This window comes from Paramacrobiotus metropolitanus, unplaced genomic scaffold (assembly GCF_019649055.1).
Source record: "Paramacrobiotus metropolitanus isolate TYO unplaced genomic scaffold, Prichtersi_v1.0 Parri_scaffold0000077, whole genome shotgun sequence".
Lineage (NCBI taxonomy): Eukaryota > Metazoa > Tardigrada > Eutardigrada > Parachela > Macrobiotidae > Paramacrobiotus > Paramacrobiotus metropolitanus.
Genome location: NW_026570297.1, coordinates 433,462 through 457,749, shown reverse-complemented (window position 1 = coordinate 457,749; position 24,288 = coordinate 433,462). Strand labels below are relative to the sequence as shown.

General features: G+C 42.8%; 4 protein-coding genes across 6 annotated transcripts; 3 read left to right on the top strand and 1 right to left on the bottom strand.

Moving 5' to 3' along the window:
• Positions 1-11,690: 11,690 nt before the first annotated feature.
• On the top strand, positions 11,691-18,182 carry LOC129595326 (uncharacterized). 3 transcript variants are annotated; one of them, XM_055492295.1, is made up of 3 exons: positions 14,610-15,078; positions 15,566-15,723; positions 16,517-18,182. In XM_055492295.1, exons 2-3 carry the CDS (start codon positions 15,721-15,723, stop codon positions 17,942-17,944), a joined length of 1,431 nt encoding a protein of 476 aa, XP_055348270.1. In that variant the 5' UTR covers positions 14,610-15,078; positions 15,566-15,720; the 3' UTR covers positions 17,945-18,182. The 3 variants fall into 3 exon arrangements, with proteins under 3 accessions (XP_055348272.1, XP_055348270.1, XP_055348271.1); XM_055492297.1 differs by lacking the exons at positions 14,610-15,078; positions 15,566-15,723 and adding an exon at positions 11,691-11,914 and having other exon boundaries at positions 16,645-18,182; XM_055492296.1 differs by lacking the exons at positions 14,610-15,078; positions 15,566-15,723 and adding an exon at positions 16,269-16,427.
• LOC129595327 (peroxisomal biogenesis factor 19-like) lies at positions 12,804-14,526 on the bottom strand. Its single transcript, XM_055492298.1, is given in 2 exon segments — positions 12,804-13,763; positions 13,765-14,526. Coding segments are annotated over 2 exon segments (870 nt in total). The 5' UTR covers positions 13,932-14,526; the 3' UTR covers positions 12,804-13,060.
• Positions 18,183-20,015: 1,833 nt separating the features above from the next.
• LOC129595394 (uncharacterized) lies at positions 20,016-24,264 on the top strand. The gene is made up of 6 exons (XM_055492390.1): positions 20,016-20,331; positions 20,395-22,083; positions 22,171-22,284; positions 22,376-22,483; positions 22,717-23,121; positions 23,888-24,264. The coding sequence occupies exons 2-6, from the start codon at positions 21,996-21,998 to the stop codon at positions 24,262-24,264; spliced, it is 1,092 nt and encodes a 363-aa protein (XP_055348365.1). The 5' UTR covers positions 20,016-20,331; positions 20,395-21,995.
• On the top strand, positions 20,410-21,462 carry LOC129595395 (uncharacterized). The gene has a single exon (XM_055492391.1). The coding sequence runs from the start codon at positions 20,410-20,412 to the stop codon at positions 21,460-21,462; it is 1,053 nt and encodes a 350-aa protein (XP_055348366.1).
• Positions 24,265-24,288: the final 24 nt, after the last annotated feature.

Below are 24,288 nucleotides of genomic sequence, written 5' to 3'. Positions count from 1 at the left end.
TGAACCGATCAAGGCGCTGACTCTGCCAAGGGACTGCGTCAGCTAATCGGCGCCAACACCAGCCGACGCGCTGTGACTGGAATCGATTTCGAGTCATGCAGCCAGTTCCCATCGGCTTCGCGCTCACTGTGATATCCTTGTGACTCGAGTCGAAGTCACTCTCCCAACCGGTCCTAACGGCTGAAGTCTAAACTAGCCGCGACCGCAAAATTTACACGGAGCTGCTTCTCCAAAGCGGTTTAAAAAACTGCGAAACTGAAATATTTTATTAATTTTGTTTTGAACAACTGTGAATCGAAGATCTGTTGTAGTACCAAGTACCAACCGGCAACCAATATGATAATTAAGCTTGATTGTAGCCTTATGTACCTAGGTATATTACATTATAGAATTCTCTACAATATTTACCCACAACTGGTCAGTGGTCACCTTTCGTTTTATGCAACTGGCATGGACATTTTTAAACAGAAATATATGTACAGTACTTAAATAGGCAACTGTCGGCATAATGTTGGTAACAAAGTGCAAGCGCGGTGGCATTACTTCGTATTACTTATAATAAGTACTCGTACTTAAATAAACTACAGACAAGACACTCTCTTCATAAACTATAAAGCTAAAATGTAAACGATGAAAATAGATACACGCTATTTTAACATAATTAGGTTTATACTGAATTAAATTGTACGGAACTACGAATAATTAATTTGTATGGTGTACACAATAGGGCATCGCCTTTGTTAAAGATTATACGGTACACACAGTATGCAAGAAGTTCCTGCACCTAAATCTAATTATCATAAAAACGAATAGTGTATTTGAATATTAATCAGATTTAAGCCAAGTTTTTTAATTGTAACCAGTTAACCAGTTTCTTGTAGGAAATTATTCGATTTCTGGGGGAAAACGTACGCGTATTTACGTACTTCAAGTATAGTTCTATAGAAAGCAGTACCTTCACCCTCTATATATTACAGTACTACGAGTACTTAAATCCTTACCAAACATAAAAAAAGATTCTGTTACAAAAAACAAATTCGGCGGGCGTTTGGACATTAATGTCAAAACGCCTCCCTAATTTTTGTGTGGTTAAAACGCCGACAGAATGCTTTTGCAATAGAATCTTCCTTAATGTATGGCGATGATTATATACTATTGTATAAAAAGAATACTGATAAACGTAAGTATGGTCTAGGTAGCCGTTTTAAGAATTCTCCCAGAAATCTAGTATTTCCGTTATAACGAAATTTTTGCTGCAACAGAATGTAACATAATGTGACTGGGCGTTACCAGTAGTCGTATGCAGTAGATTACTTCGTTATTTCTGTACATGAAATTAATAATTTATTCTACCATTACACCTTTTAGAGACCTGTTTGTTCGCAGTTTCGAAGGCGGGTACACAGAGAAGCACAAAATGAATGCCGCATCAGCGCAGTGTCCAAATACGCAAATGTGATCAGTTTCTGTACCGTTCTCTTTGGTGCATGGTTTTCTGGAGGTTCATCTATACTTCTATAGCATATACCCGGTGTGGAAACTCAGCGGGATGTCACCGAATCGACATACCGTTCCGTGCAAATCAGAATGGCTACTATTCATGCCGAAAATGTTTTAAGTATCAGAAACGGAGAGTTATACCATTTCGGTAATCACCAGTTTCAGTAGTTTGTAAGCGCATCACTTTTACTACAGCTGTTACTCGTGGATTCCGGCTTGATTACACAACGGGATAAGGATGACTCAAAGCACCATGGTTTTTCGAGCTTTACCGATACTCAAGTTTTTCTTCTTAATATTCGCCATCGTAGGCATTTTTCCGCATTATATCCGGTCATTCAGCCCTCCAAAACATTCACCAAAGCGCAGGATTTCGAAATTTCTGCTCACCATCGTTTCGGTGTTGTCATACATTTGGTCGGCGGGGTCGATGCTCTGGCTGTTCTGTTATGTTTGCATTCTCGCTTATATTTTCTCGCAGTCCTACGAAAAAGACGACAAAATGACGGAATTACTCATGAAAGGTTTCTTGCTGCAGTGGATGGGCTCTGGTCTCCTTAACGCCTTCTTTTTCGTAATCAAGAGCGGAAAACTTCCAAAGGTCATACTGGAACTGGAGAACAATATCAACAGCATGGTGTCGGCGAATTACGTAACTAGTGACCACTGGCCATTTAGACGCGACGGAAAATGGTACAAGGTGATGACAGCGGTGGCCTTTGTTACTCTTTGCGTGATCTCCATCATTTGGGTCATGGTTATTGTCCAACCGATGGAGTACAAAGTTCTGTCAACGACCACATTAATTCTAGTGAAATCGGCCGGTGGCAATATCTCTCTTCCAATCCATGCCACATACGAAGATGTCGAAGAGTGGAAACTGAAGATGTCGTTACTGAATCAGACACAGACATCCGATGATAATGGCCTAACTCCGCTCGGTTATATTTTACTATTTGGTCAGTTATGCAGTTATCTTTCCCGTGCACCGCGCGTCGCTGCATTACTAGGCATCCAGGTTCTCTTTATGTTGATCACGATTCCGATGCATGCCGCTTTTCGGGTTTTAACCCGGCAACTAAAACAGCTATTCGAGAACTCCAAATGTGTGGATGAGGATTTTATTCAACGACTGCGAGGTATCGTTTTCAACCACCTCAACCTGACACTGCGCTTACGTGACCTCGACGACGTATTTGGACCTACTCTGCTGTTCCTGTTTATTTCAGATGTGTACGTTATTGTCACCAGTATCGGTATTGTCAAAGGTGAAACTATCTCCACGGGTCCGTTTGCCGAAGAATTTACTTCCGATAAGTTCGTGCGCAGTATCTGTTTGGAGACGATTTTGCTGGCGTTGCGAATTTTCTGTGCGATTCGTGTTCAGGAAGAGGTATTTATATTAGTGTTCACTGCTTTACGCGGAATCGCGAGTGCAGCTACAGAGTTTTTTCAACGCAAGTTTTACATTAACCAAAAAGCGTAGCTTCGAACAAAACATTCTGAAACAAGAGATTACTGGTAGGCCGTTACTTTGATGACTATTATGTAGCTTTGTGCGGTAGAAGTTCATGCCTTTGCTTGTTTTGGGTTTTGTTTTTGCTTTGGGTACTGAAGTACCGAGAGGCGAGAGCATATATTTCTATTTCACACTTTTGTCAACCCTTTCCTTTATATGTAGGCAGCAGAGTTTGGCGTACAGTTGGCGATCCTTACGGAATGGCATGACCTGCCTAACCGTTGCGGTGATACTTACACAAATTATCAACAAACAGTAATCCATCGCTTGGGAGCGGTCAAAGGAACGTTCACGCTTTATCAGCTGTGTGCATTGAACAAAGAATTCGTCGTAACGGTAAGCCGTAAGGGATGCCCATAATACTTATTAGTGTTCGCGCTGGCTGTTACTCTGTTTACCATTAATGGGAAGAACGTTGTAAGTACTGTGCCGATGGAGGTACATAATACTATTATATAGTCTATATACCCAATATAACGATAGTATTCTACCAAGTCCATCGATCGAACATACCGTTCACCGCCTACATTACAAATTTATTGCTTTGCCGTAGGTCATCGGCATCATGCTGACTTACGTAACACTGGTCTGGGAAATGGATAACAAATAGTACCCAACCTTACGATACCACTATGTGACTATCGAGAACCACTATTCCCGAAGGATATTCCATGAATCCGTTTGCCTGAATTCCCAGATCTATGATGCACTGTAAAACTTCGCAAATCGATGCAATGACCGTACACATGTGCTTTCCGTAAATTGTTGGTACTCGTAGCCGTAGCCTTTTATTGTTGCTTTTATTGCACTCGTATCCTTAGTTTGATGTCAGAAATTTTGTTTACATTTTCGTGGTCTCCAGATAACCGAATACTATTTGCTGCATGGATACGACGAAGTTGATATATTAAGATGTGTCTTAAATAGCATACCTTGTGGATTAGCTTGCGCTCATATAGAAAACGAGAACATGCGCTCAGTGTAAAAATTCGTGAATCGATTCGCAGCCGTATACTTTCACCGGCTCAGCAGAGACCTTTAGGCAGAAATGCGATGACTACTCGCAGTCTCGCACCATTTCACCATGCATGCCAAGACTACACCTACAATCACTTTGTCGTTGTTAAAGGTGTTTTTGTTTGTCTTTGCTCTAATGGGCATATTCCCTAGTTATGTTAAACTTCTACTTAATCGATCCCCAACTGACAAACGCAATGCAAGGACTTTTTATTACGTTCGTCGCGGGGTATCAATATTGCTGCGCGTATGGTCAACAGGGATTATGCTGTGCCTTATTGGGAATGCAGGCCTTTTTGCTTATTTGTTTTACCAGTCGTACGATCGTAATGACAAAATGACTGAGTTACTGCTAAAAGCTTTTATGCTACAGTGGAACGGTATAGCACTCTTAATTGCCATCTTTTTTCTCGCTAAAAGTTATAAATTACCAAAGGTCATGCTCGACCTCGAAGGTGACGTGAACGGCATAATATCGGACTTGATGCCGTCACCTTTAGAAACTGGATGGCTAATTCAGCGCGGGGATGTTTTCTATAAAATACTAACCGTTACGTCATTTCTCGTCGTTTTGTTTATGTCCGGAAGTTGGATCGCCTTAATCGCTTCGCCTATGGCGGTTAAGGTCACCTCGGCCGCCATACTCGCCGCTGTACAGTCCGTGTCTCTTAATATCACACTACCAAAGAATGTGACCCTGGATGACATTGGAGAATGGGCGGAGGACATCGCCTATGGACCTATGGACGATCGGTACACTCATGCTGTGACATTATATAACGTTATGTATTTTTCGGGATGCTTGGATGATTTATCGTCTGCACCGACGGCCCTGACCTTGTTCGGCATTCAGATACTTTTCTTGCTGATGACAATCCCCATCTGTGTTGGCTTCCGCATTATTAACCAGCATATGCATCACGTGGTGGAGAGGTTTACAGGCTCGCTCGATCGCAGTGTTCGTGAGCAACTGGTTTGCATGTTTTCTCATCATCTAAATCTCACCCTGCGTATACACGATTTGGACGATATCTTTGGGCCGATGCTGTTGTGGTTGTTTGTGTCGGACATGTATGTTGTTATTACGGGTGTTGGAATTATTAAAGGAGCCACCAATCAGGGATTATTTTCTGAAGAGTTTACTCCGGATAAATTTATTCGCAGCGTCTGCTTAGGCTCGGTACTGTTGGTCATGCGTTTGTTCTGCGCTATTCGGGTTCGAGAACAGGTACATCAATAAATAATAATGGAAGTTTATTGTCCTTGCACGGAGCGAGTGCCCCCTCTAAGCTTCAGACAGCGAGACAGCGGAAGGAAAAACACACCAAACATTACAACAGCATCATGAAGTGAAACACGAAAACATGAAGTGATTACGATGACAACAACACACACTGTTTTATAATAAACAGCAAAACACTTGAAAAGGCAGTACAGAGAGTCTCAAAGGTTGCGATCAGTTGGTGTTATCGTGGAAAAAGGAAGGGAGACGATCGCGCTGGGGTCGATGCATAAAACCAAAACCCACATTGACAATTACGAATTTTCAAAATGTTTTCAAAAAGAAATCGTGGGAAAAAGGGAAAGCAAGGACTCTTACGCACGTAATCGCCTTTTGTACAGTTTCAACTGAGTCGCAACCGTGATACTTCACTAATTAAAATTTACTTCTTTATCATTGAACACCAAAGAATAGACGTAATTATGCTAGTCACTTGTTCTGAAAGCTTTAGCTGATGGTAAATCGTTCCAGTTTACTGTCTTTAAAGCTTCGGAAAAGGTATTCAACGTGACGTAGGCGTTGGGCATCAGGGGAAGTTCATTCCAGACGGACACAAGGCTGTTGAGGTACGAGTCATGGGCAGTGGTCACTGTTATTCCACAAACGGTTGTTGGGGACGGCTCAATCGGGCACGGGTGATTCAGGAGGCGTTCTGATATTCTGGTATTTCCTGCAACAGACTCAAGCACAGCAGCACAGAATTTCAGGGAGATACAATTAGATCACCCATCGGAACAACCCGAAACACTAATTTGTACATAAACAGCAGTGCTTTTTTCAGACTGCGCGTAATCAGATCGTCCCATTCAAGTTCTTTTAGACGTTTTTCGTAATTCAAGACATCGTTTCCGAGTCGCAAAGTTTTAGAAAACCTTCTCTGACAACTTTCGATGGCATTTTTCGACTGTTTTAGTGACGGCTTCATGATGACGCAGCAGTAATCGATAACTGAAAGGACAAGTGCTTCAAAGAGCCGTATGCGGGCACCGTAGTCAGTGTAGCGAAAAACGTGGTTAATGTAGTTGACTCTTTTGTTGCATTTTTTTGCTACATTTTCGCTGTTGATTTTGAAGTTCAGTTTTCGATCAACAAATATTCCCAAGTGCTTTACGTAATCAGACTTTGGTACAGGAACATTGTTAATACTGTACTGACATGAAGAATCAGGAGATTTCTTTTTTGAGAAACGAACGTGGACGGACTTTGCCGCGTTAAGGATGAGCTGTTTGTTAATAAGCCATTCACCAAGATGCGCTAGGTCTTCCTGCAGTAACTGGGTGTCCGCTGTGGTTGTAACCGGACGAAACACAACAATATCATCAGCAAAAACGAAAGCGGCGCTTCCGTTTTTTAGTGCAAAAAGGATGAAATTCAATACGCAAATAAACAACAAAGGGCCCAGTACAGAACCTTGAGGTACACCACTGTTTACCGGTAGCGGATCCGAAATTTCATTTTCGACTGTCACACGTTGCGTTCGATTTTTTAAATAATCAGAAATCAAATGCACGATTTGACTGGGAAGATACATCTGAATTAACGCATCGATAATGGATTCATGAGACAGCTTAACAAAAGCCTTTGAGCAGTCCAAAAACACGGCGTCTACAGCAGTGCCGTTACTGATAAAATCATTCACAAATTTTACGAAAAGAAAAAGCTGTAGTTCGGTTGACCTTTTGTGCCGGTAAGCGAATTGGTGATCGAAAAGCATATGGTTTCTGCTCAAGTGTTCACGAATCAACTGATCAAGACAACGTTCAAAAATTTTGGATACAGGATTTAGCATTGAAACTGGTCGATAACTGTCGGGCAATCTGTGATCTGCTGAGATTTTTGGTATCGGAGTTATAAAAGAATGCTTCCATCTCGATGGAAATACCCCTTCATTGATAGCGGCATTAAAAATTAATTTAAGCGGCTTAGTGATAGACAAAGCAGCAATTTTTAAAAGTTTATTAGTTATTTCAAATTTACCGCTCGATGTTGTAACGGATATTTTTGCAAGCTGTTCAAAAATTAATAATTCAGAAATTTCCCAATTATCATTGTTGTCACAGGTCAGATCAAGGCTGCTGCCAGCACAGTGGCCATTACACATAGACTGAGAGTTACGATACACTGTGTTAAGTACGGCTGCTTTCTCACGATCGGTAGTTACGGATGTGCCATCGGCCACCTTGAAGGGTGGCATGCCGATTCGATCATTGGTTGATTTCATATACCGCCAGAACTTCGATGGATTATTTCGAAAAGCTGTGGATATATTTGAAAGCTTTTGTTTTCCAAACTTCCGCACAAGGGTGTCACATTTTTTTGAAATATTTTTCCATTTAAATTTAAAATAACTTGATCTAAATTGCCGGTACAAACGGAAAGCACGATCTCGAGAATTGATTATCTTCTTGATATTTTTGGGATATTGTACCGATCCTTTACGCAATTTAACATTTTCATAAACGAAAAAAGTTTTCGCTGTTTCGAGAAAAACATCTTCAAATTTATCCGCACGTTTGTTAGCGTTTAGGCAGCCAAGCAGATTAACCCAATCTACAGCGTTCAGCGCAGCTAGGAACTGGTCAACTTTACTTTTTTCAATTTTCCACCGCTTTTTTATCCGAAATTTTCTGCGATATTTCTTTAATTTTAAAGAAAATTCAAAACGATGTGATCATTTTTAGTAGAAGGCGGACAGATTGGAACTGCCGGTTCAAAAAGTGAATTTGCGCTTAACAAACACAGATCGAGGCAGTTCATTTCTCTCGTAGGAAAATCAATTATCTGTCTTAACCCAAATTCTTCAACGGCGTGTAGCAACTCACGGCTTGCTGGCTTAATTGCAGTTTTATCTGACCAGTTTATGTCAGGCCGATTGAAATCTCCCATGATTATGCATTTTGTTAACAAATGAGGGGAGAAACGAGAACGCAGATGTTCAATTAGCGTAGGGATTGCATGAATACTTTTATCGGGTGGTGCGTAAAATGCAATAAAAATTCGATCAAGAGACAGAGACTGTACACAAAGAATCTCAAGTAAGGGAGTTTCCAGCTCAGGCCTGGAAATCGCGCGTAATGTGTTACGAATGACAATAGCCACACCGCCACGACCATCAGACCTGGCTTTTCGAAATACGTTGAAATTATCTAGGTCAGCGAAATCGGAATCTGTCATGAAAGGCCTGTCGTATGTCTCCGTAAGAACGGTCACATCACTGACTGAAGAGAACAATTTAACTTCTTCGCGTTTGCTTTTTACGCTTCTAACATTACAGCATCGCACACGGATATTTTCAACAGGAGCCGGATGTTTCGGCTGTCGAAGAGACACAGTCTGTTGGTTAACCGGATCTGACAAAATCTTATTATTAAAAACAGCGGTTTTCTCAGTTAAGTTAGTTTCCAAAATTTCAACGTCGTCTACCGGTTTTTTGGAACGTTTTGGTTGTAAAAATACCGCGAATTTTTGAAAACAGTACAGTATGGGCGATCGTATGCTGAATGGTAGTTGGCCGGCATGTAAACATTGCTGTCACTGCAAAGCGGGCACACAAATACAAAATCATCATTTTCCGTACAGTCTGTAGACAAATGGCCTTTAGCGCAGTAAGCACAGCGGGGTGATTTGTCACACTTCGTCGAAGTGTGGCCATAAACGCAACACGTGGAACACTGTGGGATGTATACATGATCCTCTACGGGACAACGTGACCACTGAATCATTAAAAAGCGGTGGTCAGTCAACATATTGCGAACAGCCTGACTGACTTCCAAAACAACTGCACATGTGGAAACTTCTTCGCGCCGACTGGTTAAACGGATGACAATTTTAATTTCTGAGTTGGGTGGAAGGATGTTTTTGGCCTTTATTTCATTTAGAAGGTCATCATTTGACAGTGTTTTCGGGACTCGGCGAACAATAACCCTTGACATTTTAGGGTTATTGTTCGCCGAGTCCCGAAAACACTGTCAAATGATGACCTTCCTAAAACACCAATACTTCGACGTGTTTCGCATTCCAGACTTTTTCGCAATATGGATTAGCGTAGCGGACGCCAGAGATACATACGGTATTCGATACGTTGTTCCACATCAGAATACTTGATAATATTAATGATCCATGTACAAAAATGCATAAAAGTAAATATCATCAGGCAATCACTGTTTGAAAAGGTTTTACCATGTGGAACAACGAGGAGAATTCCGTATCTCTGTCCGGTATGCTACTCAGCCTACTCCATATCTGCAAAAACGGCCGGAATGCAAAAAACGTCAAAGTTATATAATCTAGTCGCACGATAGTAATTTATCAACGTGCCACGTATTCGTCTTGCGAACAGCCGAATTCTTTAAATGTAGTTGCTGTATACAGTGGACACAATATTTGTACATAACGATGCTAAATTTTGCCAGGTTTAAATTTTGCCATAATTCCCAGTTTCGTAGCAAGTATTTGAAGACCTTTTGCTTGGCCGATCCACAAACCTGTAGGCTTCACTTAAGTTAAAAATGCTATGTGTTGGTATTTAATTTATAATTTATATTGTTTTAGGCCGATGTACTGAGCGCTCAAACAACGATTTTAACGGAGCTGTACACTAGGAAATCCTCTGACCGTTGTTGCAACATCTACCTTGGCTATTTACAGGCAGTCAACAGTCGCTTGATCACGGTAAAGGGCACATTTACACTTTATGGGCTCTGTCCATTAAACAAAGAATTTGTCGCCACGGTGAGTGTCATTAATTTAAAATGTAGCACTATTGAAGTTTCTTGTTTTTCCGTTACTTGATGTGAGCATACAGTCAAGACAGCAAGTTGACAAGGCTGGGTGTTATTCAGGTATGTGGGGTCACTTTGACGTACATCACGCTCATCTGGGAAATGGACAAAAATTAAGAATGTAAACTGAAATTCTGCCGGGAGTCATCTCAGTTTTATGTTCACAAACGGATTACGTTAAGATGTTTCCATTAACGCTAGTTTGAAAATTTGAATTAAAGATAGTAAACGATACGTTAACTGCGGATCGTCTTGTAGTCTACTACATACAATGTACTGCACAGTGCTATGTACGCGTCGGCATTGATACACACTTGGATAATCCGGAAGCACCAGGACTGTTTTTGCATTGGGCCCCGCAAAAGCTAATTTTGGCCCATCGAGCGACAGCGGTTTTCGTCAGCCACTGCGGATGGAACGGCGTTATTGAGAGCATGTTCTACGGCAAGCCTATTGTCGCTTGGCCGATTTTCGGGGATCAACTGGAGAATGCATTGTGGATTGAAGAGATAGGTTTGGGAGAGTCATTGCTTCGCCGCGAGCACGCTGATAATTAATGATGAAGAGAAAAAGAACATCACCAGCGATAAAATTGCCGCAGCTGTCCGGCGCGTTGGATATGAGAGTGATGCGGCACGGAAGTCGGCGCTGAAATGGAAGGACAAGATTCGAGAGGCCGTCGCACCGGGTGGAAGTTCTAACCGTGAACTGCAAGACTTTATTGATGCCGTGGTGTAATAAGTCTGTGTCAACTCTTGCTGAACTTAATTTCGGCGATGTTAGTTTTGTGTTGTGGCTTATAGGGGCTAGTTATGCCGACAAGTGCATTTACAATACTAATTTTCCTTCTTTCTATGTTTGCATCGCGTTGCTGTTACTTAATTCTCGATGTTAACGATCTGTCAGTACATAATTAATATAACCGTACGTTGCGCGAAGTTCATGAAGTACGATTAGTTAAAAAAAGGTTGTGAAACTACTTTACAGAGGATTGCTAATTAACATTCATCGCCCATCATCAATGTCGTATACGTAAGACTGAACTTCAACTTTTATGAATTGTGTAACTATACTTTCTACTGTAAACGATTCTGGAACAACAGAATACAGAACAGAAACACCTGATACAGAATACGTGTTACACGTACGAGTATAATACTTTCCTGTGTACAAAACTATTAAAATAATTGCCCGGCTACAGTACTCGTACTGTGCTTGTACACATAGCAGATTAGTAGAAACCCTTTCCAATTAATTAATTTGATACCCACTCTGCAGAACCAGGGCCTACTTCAAACAATTCTAATCGAGAAATGCACTAGACAGATTATTGGCTCATGATTCGATCTACTGTAACTGCGAGTATAATGAATGCGAGAAAGATATGGCAGCGGTTTTAACGCCGACCAGTTAGTAATCCATATCTATTACAGCATGCGATCGTATTATTTTGATTAATTAGCATTTCCAAACAATTACAGTGCTTATCTTATCAGTGCACGTGTCGGCGATGCCGAACTCTGACTTTAATTCTCCTTTATATTTGTATATCAGCAGTAACGTTGCTCCAGATCTTGCCAGTGTGATTTCTCAAGAGTTAGCAGTCAGACCGCTAGCAGCACCGGTACTATTTTCCGAACTTCATATAAGCGCTAGGTATCATTTTCTGAATTTCATATAAGCGCTAGAGTGCAAATATACCATGGCCCAAAACACCACAAAACATTTTCTGTTGATTTCCATCCCGGGATTCGGGCACACCATCCCGATGGTGGGATTGGCCCGAAAACTGGCAGCGCGTAATCACAAAGTCACCTTTGTCATCTGCAAAGCTGCTGTGGAACATATTCGAAAAAAGAGTGAAATCACACCGGAAGATGAAAAATCAATCGATCTTATCGGACAGTACTAAGCTATGGTTAATAAATGAAATATGAATTATATGAGTGAATTTAAAAAAAAGCGTGCATCTATGAAGGAACGATACATTGATTGGCACGTGCACGATGCCGCTTACGGGCACTTATGTGCGAACGCTAGGCGATTATAAAAGCAAAGCTCCAATGATTTTGCAAGCAACGCAAATTCACGACACGACATGGGACAATACCGCACTGTCAGCAGACTAAGCACCCGTCCCCGGCAGCAAACCGGTACTTCTGTCTTACCCGCATAATGATCGTATTCATTTTTGGCGCTCAAAGTCTCTATCTGTCTGTAGCGTAAAAACCAGTAATGATTTGTATAGGAATACCTACACGACAATAGACTTGTATTAAAAGTTAGGTATATGTATAATGTACATACCTGGAAAAGCAAACACAAAAAGCAAATGGGAAGTTATTGCATTGCATCACACTTCATGTACAGTACGGTCAGTACCTACAGATAAATTGTGTAAACAGTGGAATTGAGCCAAGTCCAGACGATTGCAATCATGCTCGACGTATATACTGTATATACATCGCGTGACCGGGTAACTGATGTCTCGCTGAACGACAAAAGATCTCTTTTGAAAAAACTCGTTACTGCTGAACTCTCATCGTCAGCGCGAAGAGATTTCTGCTGAAACTGTTTATCCGGAATAATCCACAAATTGTAATATCAGTCATATCACTAATATGTAATAGAAGTATGGACAACAGTTATACTGTAATATGGAAAACCTTTAATACAATAGCTAAAACATATATTATTCGTTTATTTTATGACTGTAAGTCTGTAACTCATGTAAGTTACTGTAAATGCAGCGAGCACTTGTAAACTGTAAATAATGTTAATACACACAACAATACTCGTAGAGATTCTGACTAGCAGATATACAATAAAGCAGCCAACGTGCACCACAATGCCAAAGCGTAATACGGCGAAAGCAACCACTACAAAAAATTCAAAAAAATGAACTGGAATTGTAATTATGAACTGGCAATATGAACGACCAAAAAGATAAAAAAAAACAGATTACGAGGTCCTGCAGTCCGGAACATCCAGTTCCGGCCGCTCATCCCGTTTCCCCTCCGTTCCCCCGACAAACGCTTTAGTATTAACTTTCGCCATCAGTTCCTCCGGAAATTCCCCCAACTCCTGCAACCGCGCCATCATCTCCACAATGCGCGCATAACACGGCTCCTCGGCTTTTTCATACTCGGCAATCAAGGCGCCCACTTGCGTTAACTGCGCTTCACACCGTTCCAGCTCCTTCGGCGCCAGTGTCCCGCGCTTGTCCGCAATCCACGGCGCATACTCCTCATGGCACTTTTTCAACGAACTGAGCATCACAGATTTCGATAGCATCGACTGCACCACATCGGGAATCCCCTCGGTCGCACCCGCCCCGCTCTCCTTACCCATGGCTAATTTATCCAAATTCTCCATGATATCCGTCAGATCATCATCCACCAGTTCGTCCGACTGCAGTCCCGTGTGGGTGCTGATGGTCTGCAGGGTTTCCTTAAAGAGCGAGGCGAACTGGGTAAAATTGTGCATGGCGGTCTGCTCGTCGGGCTTGTGGACGCTGTTGGCGAACTCGGTGAGGGTGCGGAGTTGTTGAGCTAGCGCGGGATCTTCCTGGTCGATGGAGGTGAGGATCTCGTTGATCTCCTGGGAGGTTTCACGGAAAAACTTCTCCTCGTCATCGGCTAGTGGGGGTGGATGCGCAGTAGGGGGGGTGGGGAGATTTTGCAGATGGCGTGGGATGGGAGGCACCAGGAGCGGACGGATTGTGGAGAGATTTTTCACTGGGAAGGAGATCGGGTTTGTCGAAGTCAGCCAAGGTCTGCTGCAGCAGATCGTCCAGATCAAGAGGTGGTGCAGTCTGATCTGCACTTGCCATACTTTCAAACAATGGGAAAATTTATGGTGCGCTGATGGTGTTTTTGGGCAAAATTTAGCTTTCAAGGAAGAAACTACAGTAAGTCAGTAACACACTAACTACTCGGTAGTTATTAGCGAATAAAATTGTCATATTAAAATTTTTAATCCGTTATCGCTATCGATATTAATCCAAACGTGCGATATGGGTGAGAACAACCCTGGAGTAGTTAAACGGTCGTTGTAGATGCTGCCCGGTGGTGGCATGTCTGCTTTAACAATTTACTCATAAGCACTCATACAATTTACTCATAAGTGGCTGGCTGTGTATTCATCAGTGCCGTCCACTGTCCAGTGTCTTGAAAAGCGTCTCCTTTCCAGTAATGCAAATTTCACAATTTTCAAAATCGTCAACCGATAATTATTTTACTGTACTAATTATTGCGGCTTCATGTAAACAAGCGACAGTTTACTCACACATTTCTTCCAACCAGCGTACAATACGCCATAATGGTCTGGATTTGTATTAATAAATCAACCCGGCCGTACGTAATAAAATTATGGCGGTACGCCGGTAACCAAACTAATCATTATCATACAAAAGTCAATGGTGTTCTTTTAAGAAATATTATCGTCACTTGTCAGCATAATATGTACACTTAATAACGGATATCTGGTGTACATATAGTGTGGTGTTAGAGGCACGACAGCCTGCGTGATAGATACGCCACTTTGCGTATGCGTATCACTGCACACATGCTGATTCGCCCTCTCTTGTACGTACGTGAGTGGCTGCACTGCACTCTCCGCCTATGCGGATACACCGCGGGCGCACTCACTGAGCATACTTGCTCTCTCGCTCCTCTCTCTCGCTGTATGACTCAGCGTATATTCGCTCGCGTTGGATACGAGTCCAGTCTGCGCACTCACATTCCATGTGTCTGGACAGCGTGACGCCGTTGCCGCCAGCACATTTCTTTCTCTACATTTCATTACGCTCTAGAACTAGCTCGCAGCAACTTGACTTGCTGATTTCTGCCAGACACTGGCCTTTGTTGTGTTTTTCCCCGCATTCACGCGGCATTTGCTCCACTTTATTTGTACAATAAAGTCATCTGTGAGCTCTCTGTGCTTGCCTGTCACAGTGGCGTATCTACGGTGTATAGCTAGTAAGATATCTATATTGGAATCTGAACATGTATAATTATACGGTGTATAGCTAGTAAGATATCTATATTTGAATCTGAACATTTTTACACTAAATAGTCCGATTCCATGCAGTTGTTTTATGACTGCAGCAGCTGCAAGCCGGTAAAGTTTACAACCTGTTCTGCATAGTTGTTAGAATTCTGTTGAATGTGAATTAATATTTGTTTTTTTCAGACTGCAGTCTGAAAAAAACTAAAATTCGGAATTCGGAATTCGGAAACTGAATTCGGAATTCGGAAACTGCAATTCGGAGCAGCTGCTCCGAATTGCAGTTTCCCATCGTCCTCCTATAAAGAGAACAAAAAACTAAAATGCAGTTTGGCTTAGCCGCTTTTGTAGTAGCGATTCAAAACCTGTTCCAGTATTTGCACGGTACAAAGTACGAGTACACCGTGCATCGCATTGCATCATGATGTGGATTTTGCATGTTGGGTATCTATATTATAGCTCTACATATCTTTGGATCCAGTTACGTGGAATTCTCTGATATCTGTAATTCGGTAAAAGTATCAGACAATCATGACTTCGCTAATTTAATCATTCCAAGAAACACGGAAAGATAACCGTCATGCGGCATGCCACAATCTGCACGCAGTTAATTAATGGTAAGCGCTAAACCAGTGTCAAATACGTACGATATACCGTAATTATCGAATTTGTGGCTCCCCCCGCAATAAGAGCCCCCCTGTAATAAGCCCCCTCCCCGACCCTCTCTGAAAAATAAGGCCACCCCCCGAAATTACGCCCCAGGGGGCCGTTATTAAATGTCAAGCGCTGCAAAATTATTGGTGTACCGCAAATGCTTTTTAAAAATTGTTGTGCTTATGAGCAAACATTAAACGCACATCAATATAATGCGGTATTCGTTGGCAAAAAAAGGTGTACAGGGATCTCAGTATACGCTCGAAAATGTTGCAGGGAAGGTTGCGCTGTTGCGTATACAGGTAACTACTGCGTTCAGGTCCACTAGAACTGGATGCGAAGTTGTTTGAAATATGATGCCCCCTCCCAAAAAATACCGTTCGAAAAATAGTGCCACCCCCCGAAATTGCGCCCCCTCCCCGAAATACGCCCCCCTCCGCCATAGCCTTCGAACTATTTGTACCCCAGGGCCACAAATTCGATAATTACGGTATTTGGAGATCTAGAGTGCATATTGCAGTTGCACTAGGGTAGGTATCTTATCATTACACAGGCGCTTTATCTCACAGTTTGTAACAGTTTCTCTGATTATTGGTGAGCACGTTTAAGTGTTCTTTCGACGGTATATTTATTCTTCCACGTTTTGCCGGTTTGATTCCTCCAGACGGTAAAAAATTTATTACGTTGAAGAATTCGTAAGAACGTCAGCGAATACATTACCGAGCAAGCTTCCACTGTTTTCTTGTTCCTTACTAGTGTTACCAATTCACCATGGCACAAAAGGAGCAAAAACATTTTCTCCTCGTCTCTGTCCCGGGTTACGGACACACCATCCCCATGGTAGGATTGGCGAGGAAGCTGGCAACTCGCCAACACAAAGTCACCTTCGTCATCTGCAAAGCTGCCGTGGAGCACATTCGCAAGAAACAAGAGATTACACCGGAAGATGAGAAATCCATCCACGTTGTCGGACTGGAAGACGGCATCGCGGAGAATGAATCGGAGGATATCGTCTGCTACACATCCTTTTTAGGGTTTAAAGACCACGGCGTCCCGGCAATGCAAAAACTCATCAAAGGCCTCCCTGTCGCTGGACAGCCCCCCACGGATGCTGAAGAACGCTATGGTATCAAAGTGCCGGTTAATGCATTGATAGCGGATATTTTCATTGCAGCCAGTTTAGTCGGATGTGTGGAGCGCAAACTGCCCTACTATTTTCTAAACTGTTCGGCCATCGGACCGTTCCGCAGTATGCTGTACGTCACCGAGCGCACACCGGTAACCGAGAAGAACGACTTGGAAAGTTTCGAGACTATCCGCCCTGAGTCGGAAGGCCCGCAACCGGCCATTGGTCAAATGATGAAGGGGATGTGTTTAGCCATGAACCAATTCTTGTCTACCGGCAACGGAATCCTCATCAATTCTTTCCGGGAAATTGAACAGCGTTTTATCGACGAGATCAAGCAGGATTCCCGTATGAGCAACATGGACTATTACTGCGTTGGACCGTTTATGCCGGAAGAGAAGGACGATAAAAATCCCAGCCACGCCGAACTCGGACAAAAGGTCACACGTTGGTTGGACCGTCAAGCTGATAATTCCGTGGTGTATGTGTCGTTTGGCTCTGTGGTCGTTCCCAACGAGAGCCGTATCGTGGAGATTGCTAAGGCTCTGCAGGCGCTGAAAAAACCATTCATCTGCTCGATCCGCCAGCATCAGCAATCCATTCTGCCGGGTGATGTACGCGTCGGCATCGATACACACTTGGATAATCCGGAAGCGCCAGGACTGTTTCTGCACTGGGCGCCTCAGAAACTGATTCTGGCCCACCGAGCCACAGCGGTTTTTGTCAGCCATTGCGGATGGAATAGTACTATTGAGAGTTTGTTCAACGGCAAGCCGATTGTGGGTTGGCCGATTTTTGGGGATCAACTGGAGAATTCCTTGTGGATTGAAGAGATGGGTTTGGGAGAGTCATTGCTTCGTCGCGAGCACGCTGATAATGATGAAGAGAAAAAGAACATCACCAGCGAAAAAATTGCCGCAGCTGTCCGGCGCGTTGGATATGAGAGTGATGTGGCACGGAAGTCGGCGCTGAAATGGAAGGACAAGATTCGAGAGGCCGTCGCACCGGGTGGAAGTTCTAACCGTGAACTGCAAGACTTTATTGATGCCGTGGTGTAATAAGTCTGTGTCAACTCGGGCTAAATTATCGAAGCGATATGACATTGTGGGTTGTGGCTTATATTGGCTATTTTGCTGACAATTAATAAGTGCATTTGTAACGTTTCCTCCTTTAATTCTATGTTTTGCGTAGCTTCTCTGTTGCTTTATTCTCGATGTTATCGAGCTGTCACTACATAGTTGATACAAAAGTACGTTGCGTGAAATGCATTAGGTTCGATTAATTTAAAAAAAATTTTCAAACTACTTTAGTTTATATAGGAGTACTAATATTAATAGTCATCGCATGTCATTGCCGTATACGTTTGCTCAGTGGGCTTTAACGTTTATGCAATTTGTACGGTTCTACAAACTTTACGGTACCGATAGTAAAATGTCTGTATTATACATAATTCAAGAAGCAACACAGAATATACACAGAACAGCACACCTTAAACAGAGAACATATTATGAAGCTCTCCATGTCGGCTTCTTCGAGCTCCTTCACCGGTGTCCGCTCGGCAATACTGAGCATCGTGCGAAAAGGTCTAGTTAGATTTCTTTAATTAGTTCGTATGAAAGTATGTCTCAGAAGCTTTGCGATAGTTGTATATCCGACGGAGTTAAGCAGCTGAACAGTTTCAACAGTCAAGCCCAGATTGTCTTTGAAGTCATCCAAACCGCAAACCTCGTATACAGTCTGTGAGCGTGAGCTGGCCTGGCCCTAAATTGCTCAGCTATTAATAGCTATTGGACCTTTCCGCACGATGCCCTTCAAATTCCGTGACCTTTGGCCCTAAACTGCTCACCTATATTGCACCTTTCCGCACGATGCTCAATATTACCAAGCGGACACCGGTGAAGCAGTCCGAAGAAGTCGACATGCAGAGCTTTGATGTTGTACGACCGGAATCGGAAGGCCCGCAACCGGCGATCAGTCACATCATGAAAGGTCTCTGTTTGTCCATCAACCAATTTCTCGCCACTGCTAACGGAATGCTGGTTAATTCTTTCCGAGGGATTGAGCAGAAGTTTATTGATGAGGTTAAGCGGGATCCGCGAATGAAGAATTTGGATTTATACTGCGTTGGGCCGTTTGTACCGGAAGAGAAAGCCGACACAAACCCCAGCCACGCGGAACTGGGTCAGAAGGTCACACGCTGGTTGGATCGTCAAGCCGATAAATCGGTAGTGTATGTGTCGTTTGGTTCTGTGGTCGTCCCTAACGAAAATCGCATCATCGAGGTGGCCAAGGCGCTGCAAACGCTGAAAAAGCCGTTCATTTTCTCCATCCGGCAGAATTAACAATCTATTCTGCCGGGTGATGTGCGCGTCGGTATTGACACCCATCTCGATGACCCCGCAGCACCGGGATTATTTTTGCACTGGGCGCCACAAAAGCTGATTTTGGCACACCAGTATCCAGTATCCAGTATCCAGTATCTGGTTTGTCTAAGAAACCAGTGTCCAGACAAAGGCCTTTAACAAAAACTATACTTTATTTAATTGTAATTTTATTATATTTCACCAGTATTGCAAAATTTCACAATTTTCGCAATCGATAACTATTTTATTACGGCTTCTGGCTTCATGTATTAAGCAATCAACAGTTTATTCGTACACCTTTTCGGACCTGGTTGCGTCAGAAATTATAATGTATGGCTCTAACTCGTGTCAAATGAATCCGTAATTTTGGCGGTAGCCAAATAACAATTACATAATTATAAACATTACTGTAATATCATTCTTTTTATTGTGTCCATCTGTACACTATAATGCAAGGTAATAATATTAACTGTCATGGTACGTTATATTTTAATCTGAGCGAAATGTTTCTACATTTCTACGCTAATTCTGACAACTCACGATCAGTCTGATAAGTGCCATGCTGTCTATGCCGTTTTGTGACCTGACAACTGAACTATTGCTACGAGCAGTGGTTTAAAACCTGTTCTGTAGAATAGTTGACAGCAATGCGTTGAATGCATTTTTTTCAAACTGCTGGGTATTGCAAATTAATCCCATCGTCCTCGTATATATGTAAAGCAAACAAGAAACCAAAATGTTACCTGGTTTGGCCGCTTTTGTGAAACGAATTCAAATCTTGTTCCAGTATTCGCGCGGTACAAAGTATGAGTACACGCTCGTCGTGGCTCGCGTATTTGCAGTGGATTGTATTACATTTTGATGTGGATTTTGCGTGTTGGATACCTAGAGTACTCTATGTAGTTTTACATATCTTTGGACACACCATCAGTTACGAACTGGATACCGTGTTTTATCATTACACAGGCGCCTTTATCGTGGGATTTGTAGCGACTTCTCTGGTTGATTGCTGATCACGTTTACGTTTTCTTTCGATGGTACATTTATTTATCCACGCTTTGCCGGTTTGATTCCTGCTGACGGTTATAAATTTATTAAACTTAAGAATTCTCAACGAAGCCAGAGCAATAACTTGTTTTTAGTAGTATCACCAATTTACAATGGCCCAAAAGGAGATAAAACATTTTCTCCTTGTCTCTGTCCCGGGTTACGGACACACCATCCCCATGGTAGGATTGGCGAGGAAGCTGGCATCTCGCCAACACAAAGTCACCTTCGTCATCTGCAAAGCTGCCGTGGAGCACATTCGCAAGAAACAAGAGATTACACCGGAAGATGAAAAATCCATCCACGTTGTCGGACTGGAAGACGGCATCGCGGAAAATGAATCAGAGGATATCGTCTGCTACATGTCTTTTGTAGGGTTCAAAGACCACGGCGTCCCGGCAATGCAAAAACTGATTAAAGGTCTTCCTGTCGCTGGACAGCCGCCCGCAGATGGTGTAGAACGCTACGGTATTACCGTGCCAGTTAATGCGTTGGTAGCGGATATTTTTATTGCTGCCAGTGTAGTCGGGTGTCTGAAACGTAAACTGCCCTACTATTTTCTAAACTGCTCATCCATTGGACCGTTCCGCACTATTCTGTATATCACCGAGCGCACACCGGTAATCGAAAAGAACGACTTGGAAAGTTTTGATTTTATCCGTCCCGAGTCGGAACGCCCACAACCAGCCATCGGTCAGATTATGAAGGGGATGTGTTTAGGCATTAACCCGTTCTTGTCCACCGGTAACGGGATGCTTACCAATTCGTTCCGGGAAATTGAACAGCATTTTATCGACGAAATCAAACAGGATTTGCGTATGAGCAACATGGACTATTACTGCGTTGGACCGTTTATGCCGGAAGAGAAGGACGATAAAAATCCCAGCCACGCCGAACTCGGACAAAAGGTCACACGTTGGTTGGACCGTCAAGCTGATAATTCCGTGGTGTATGTGTCGTTTGGCTCTGTGGTCGTTCCCAACGAGAGCCGTATCGTGGAGATTGCTAAGGCTTTGCAGGCGTTGAAAAAGCCGTTTATTTTCTCCATCCGCCAGCATCAGCAGCCCATTCTGCCGGGTGTTTGCCGTTTAGCGCCGGCCCCATATCTACGTTCTCGGTCGTATTACTGTAGTTACCTCGTCCACTGCTGCAAAAGCACGTGGTAGACATTAAGCACCAAGCTGCTTATTTTTTACTATAATCATATCTGTGTTTTCGACGTCAACATGTCATATTCTGACTTAAGAATGCTTTAGCTGCAATTGCGAGGTAAAACAATGTTGATCATTAACATGCCCAAATTTAATTTCTGCTATCAATCAGGGTGCCATTAACTGTCAAGATCGAAGCGATTTCGCTAAAACGGTGATGTAATGTACTTAATGTCTTGCCGGTGAATAGAAATGTCTGACAGACTTTTTTAGTTGCTGCACAACTGATGTCAAGTTGTTGGCGGAGCAACAAAAGCAGCTAATACCCGTCAATTTCTGGTGAACCATTACTGTCATATCTTTTAAATTCCTGGGTTTTCTACTCACTCGATCATATATCTGGTTCGCCCATTTTATCTGCATCTGCTGTCCAAGGGCATAAAAGGTTGTCCGCAAATATCGAGAAAAAAATTGCAGAATTGTCTGAAGTGCAGAATCGCAGAAACTCCTTTGTCGAAGGGCTGTCTCGATATTTCCTAATAATTATCATGTTTCCTTGCTTGTTGCGCAAATATTTGTACGCGTGCATGAACATTGTCGTATACTCTTTCTTGAGGACAAGTGCCATGACAGCAAGTAAGTGACCGCTATCTGTGCTACTATTTCTTAACATCAATGAAATTGCAGCTGGCTGTATGAGTTGCACCTCATATTGTCGTACAGATAAGCAAAACTGTACTGTTTCGGAAATGGTGATAAAAAATACGGAAGAACAGCTTCTTCGCTATGACCCTGATCTGCTGGACAAACACATCTACATGCCTTGTTTCAGTCCGTGTAGGTACTGCTGATTGCAGATCGTAACTACATTTATTGTATGTACTTAGCGCTTGGAAGTTGGAGCAATAGTGACAGAATGATTCTGCAGTTTCTATCCAGCATTCAACGGAAAAGTGCAGGAACCCGGAACGATCCCCGTCGCCGTCAACCAGTACGCTAAACCTCACGTCGGCAGAACAGTTTGCAAACGGTAGCGGTAAGTATACATTACCACGTTCTTTTTGTAACCGCCCTCGCCCTATGTAGTAGTACGTATTGCTGGCTGGCCCGTCTGTAACCGACCAGAACGTTCGGATGCGGTGAATGGCAGGTAATTTTTATTGTCCAAACGTTTGAGGTCGGTTACAGTGGAACAAGATGCCGCAGACTCCCGCAGTACAGCCCGGCCTTAGACTGTCCGAGTGCGACTGACATTATTTTCGATTCCAGTGGCACTAAAGGCCTCAGAGTTTATGGTCCCCGGCAAGAACTACTATTCTCCCTCAAAAACCTTCCGACTGACTTTGCAAACGGACCAGAATTTGGTACTTTACCGAGAGTGCGATAGTGCTCCTGTCTTCGCAAGTAGAACCGAGGCCTTACCACCGGCTAAAGCCTTCCTCTCTAATGATGGGAACTTTATGCTGGGAACTTATAATATAAATGACAGGATGGAAACTCTGTACTGGGATACGGCGACATGGGGCTATGGAGAATCACGCTTACTTGTATCCGATCTCGGATTCTTCTATCTATGCAATTCAGAGTCATGCTACTGGCGCTCCGCGGGTCAACGTAATCAAGGTTGCAATGGAATATCAAACTATGCACCGGCTACGTTTTACCATTATGGGGGTAATTTTACATATGTAATTAAATCCTGAAGCGTTTGCACTCATTGTTATTGCTATTATTATTATTACTATGGCACCTGTGGTAGCCAAATTCCACTAACGGAGACTTCAACAGGCTACTGGAAAATCTACTGGAAAGTTTACATAATTTTACAAAAATTCTATACTAATTACAGATATTAGAAGCACTTCTGTTATAAACCATTTGTACCTACATTGTCCAACTGCGTGGACGGTATCCTAATGGAAGTTATGGTTAACTATCCTCTGCGTGTACTTATTTATTTGTAACAGATGTACGTATGTCCGTACTGTTTATAGGGGAAGAAGTAGACGTGTTCCACCGTTCCCCTGTACTGCTGCCGTCACCCGCTTGGAATGTGACGTTTAAATATGGACCTTATGGCTGAACATGGCGCTTATGTACCGCGCCAGATTTAGCCATATGTATTGCCGTAATGTCACGCTCCAGCTGGGTGACGGCAGCAGTACAGGGGAACGGTGGAACACGTCTACTTCTTCCCCTATATACAGTACGGACACACTTACATCTGATACAAATAAATATGTACACGCAGAGGATAGTTAACCATAACTTCCATTAGGATACCGTCCACGCAGTTGGACAATGTAGGTACAAATGGTTTATAACAGAAGTGCTTCTAATATCTGTACTAGTCCTGTCAGAATGTCAAAAACTGCGAATCGTAGGTCTTCTGTAGACGTTATTGTTCCAATCTTGTTATTGTTTCTTCGCTTACTTTCAGTTATTCTTAAGGCAGAGGAGGAGATGGACCTGGGCTCGACTTATTACTCTAAGAATGGAGATTATTCATTTATCATGTATGACGTGGCCAGTAACAATTACCTAACGGTAGTGCGGAAGTGTGATTGTCGACAAGGTTTCAGAACAGCTTCACTTAAAAGAATCAGTAGCCTACATCTGTATGCGAACGGCAACTTAGTGGCGTATGATAGCAATGGCAGCCCCGTGTGGTGGTCGATTACCAGTGGGAATCACGTCGACCCCGAGTTGCGGTTGTACGATAACGGTTTTTTGTATCTTTGTGATCAAAGGGGATGCTACTGGCAGTCCAGTGGATTTATTGATGCATGTAACCCAAAGAACGCACGACAGTGCTGAACGCTAACGCAGAATGATATGATT

Bases quoted from the DNA above. Each gene is read 5' to 3' on its own strand.
- LOC129595395 (XM_055492391.1), top strand. From the start codon at position 20,410: ATGGCCCAAAAGGAGATAAAACATTTTCTCCTTGTCTCTGTCCCGGGT.
- LOC129595394 (XM_055492390.1), top strand. From the start codon at position 21,996: ATGTTTCCTTGCTTGTTGCGCAAATATTTGTACGCGTGCATGAACATT. The intron at 22,084-22,170 runs GTAAGTGACCGC...ATTGTCGTACAG, and splicing joins GACAAGTGCCATGACAGCAA to ATAAGCAAAACTGTACTGTT. The intron at 22,484-22,716 runs GTAAGTATACAT...TTTCGATTCCAG, and splicing joins ACAGTTTGCAAACGGTAGCG to TGGCACTAAAGGCCTCAGAG.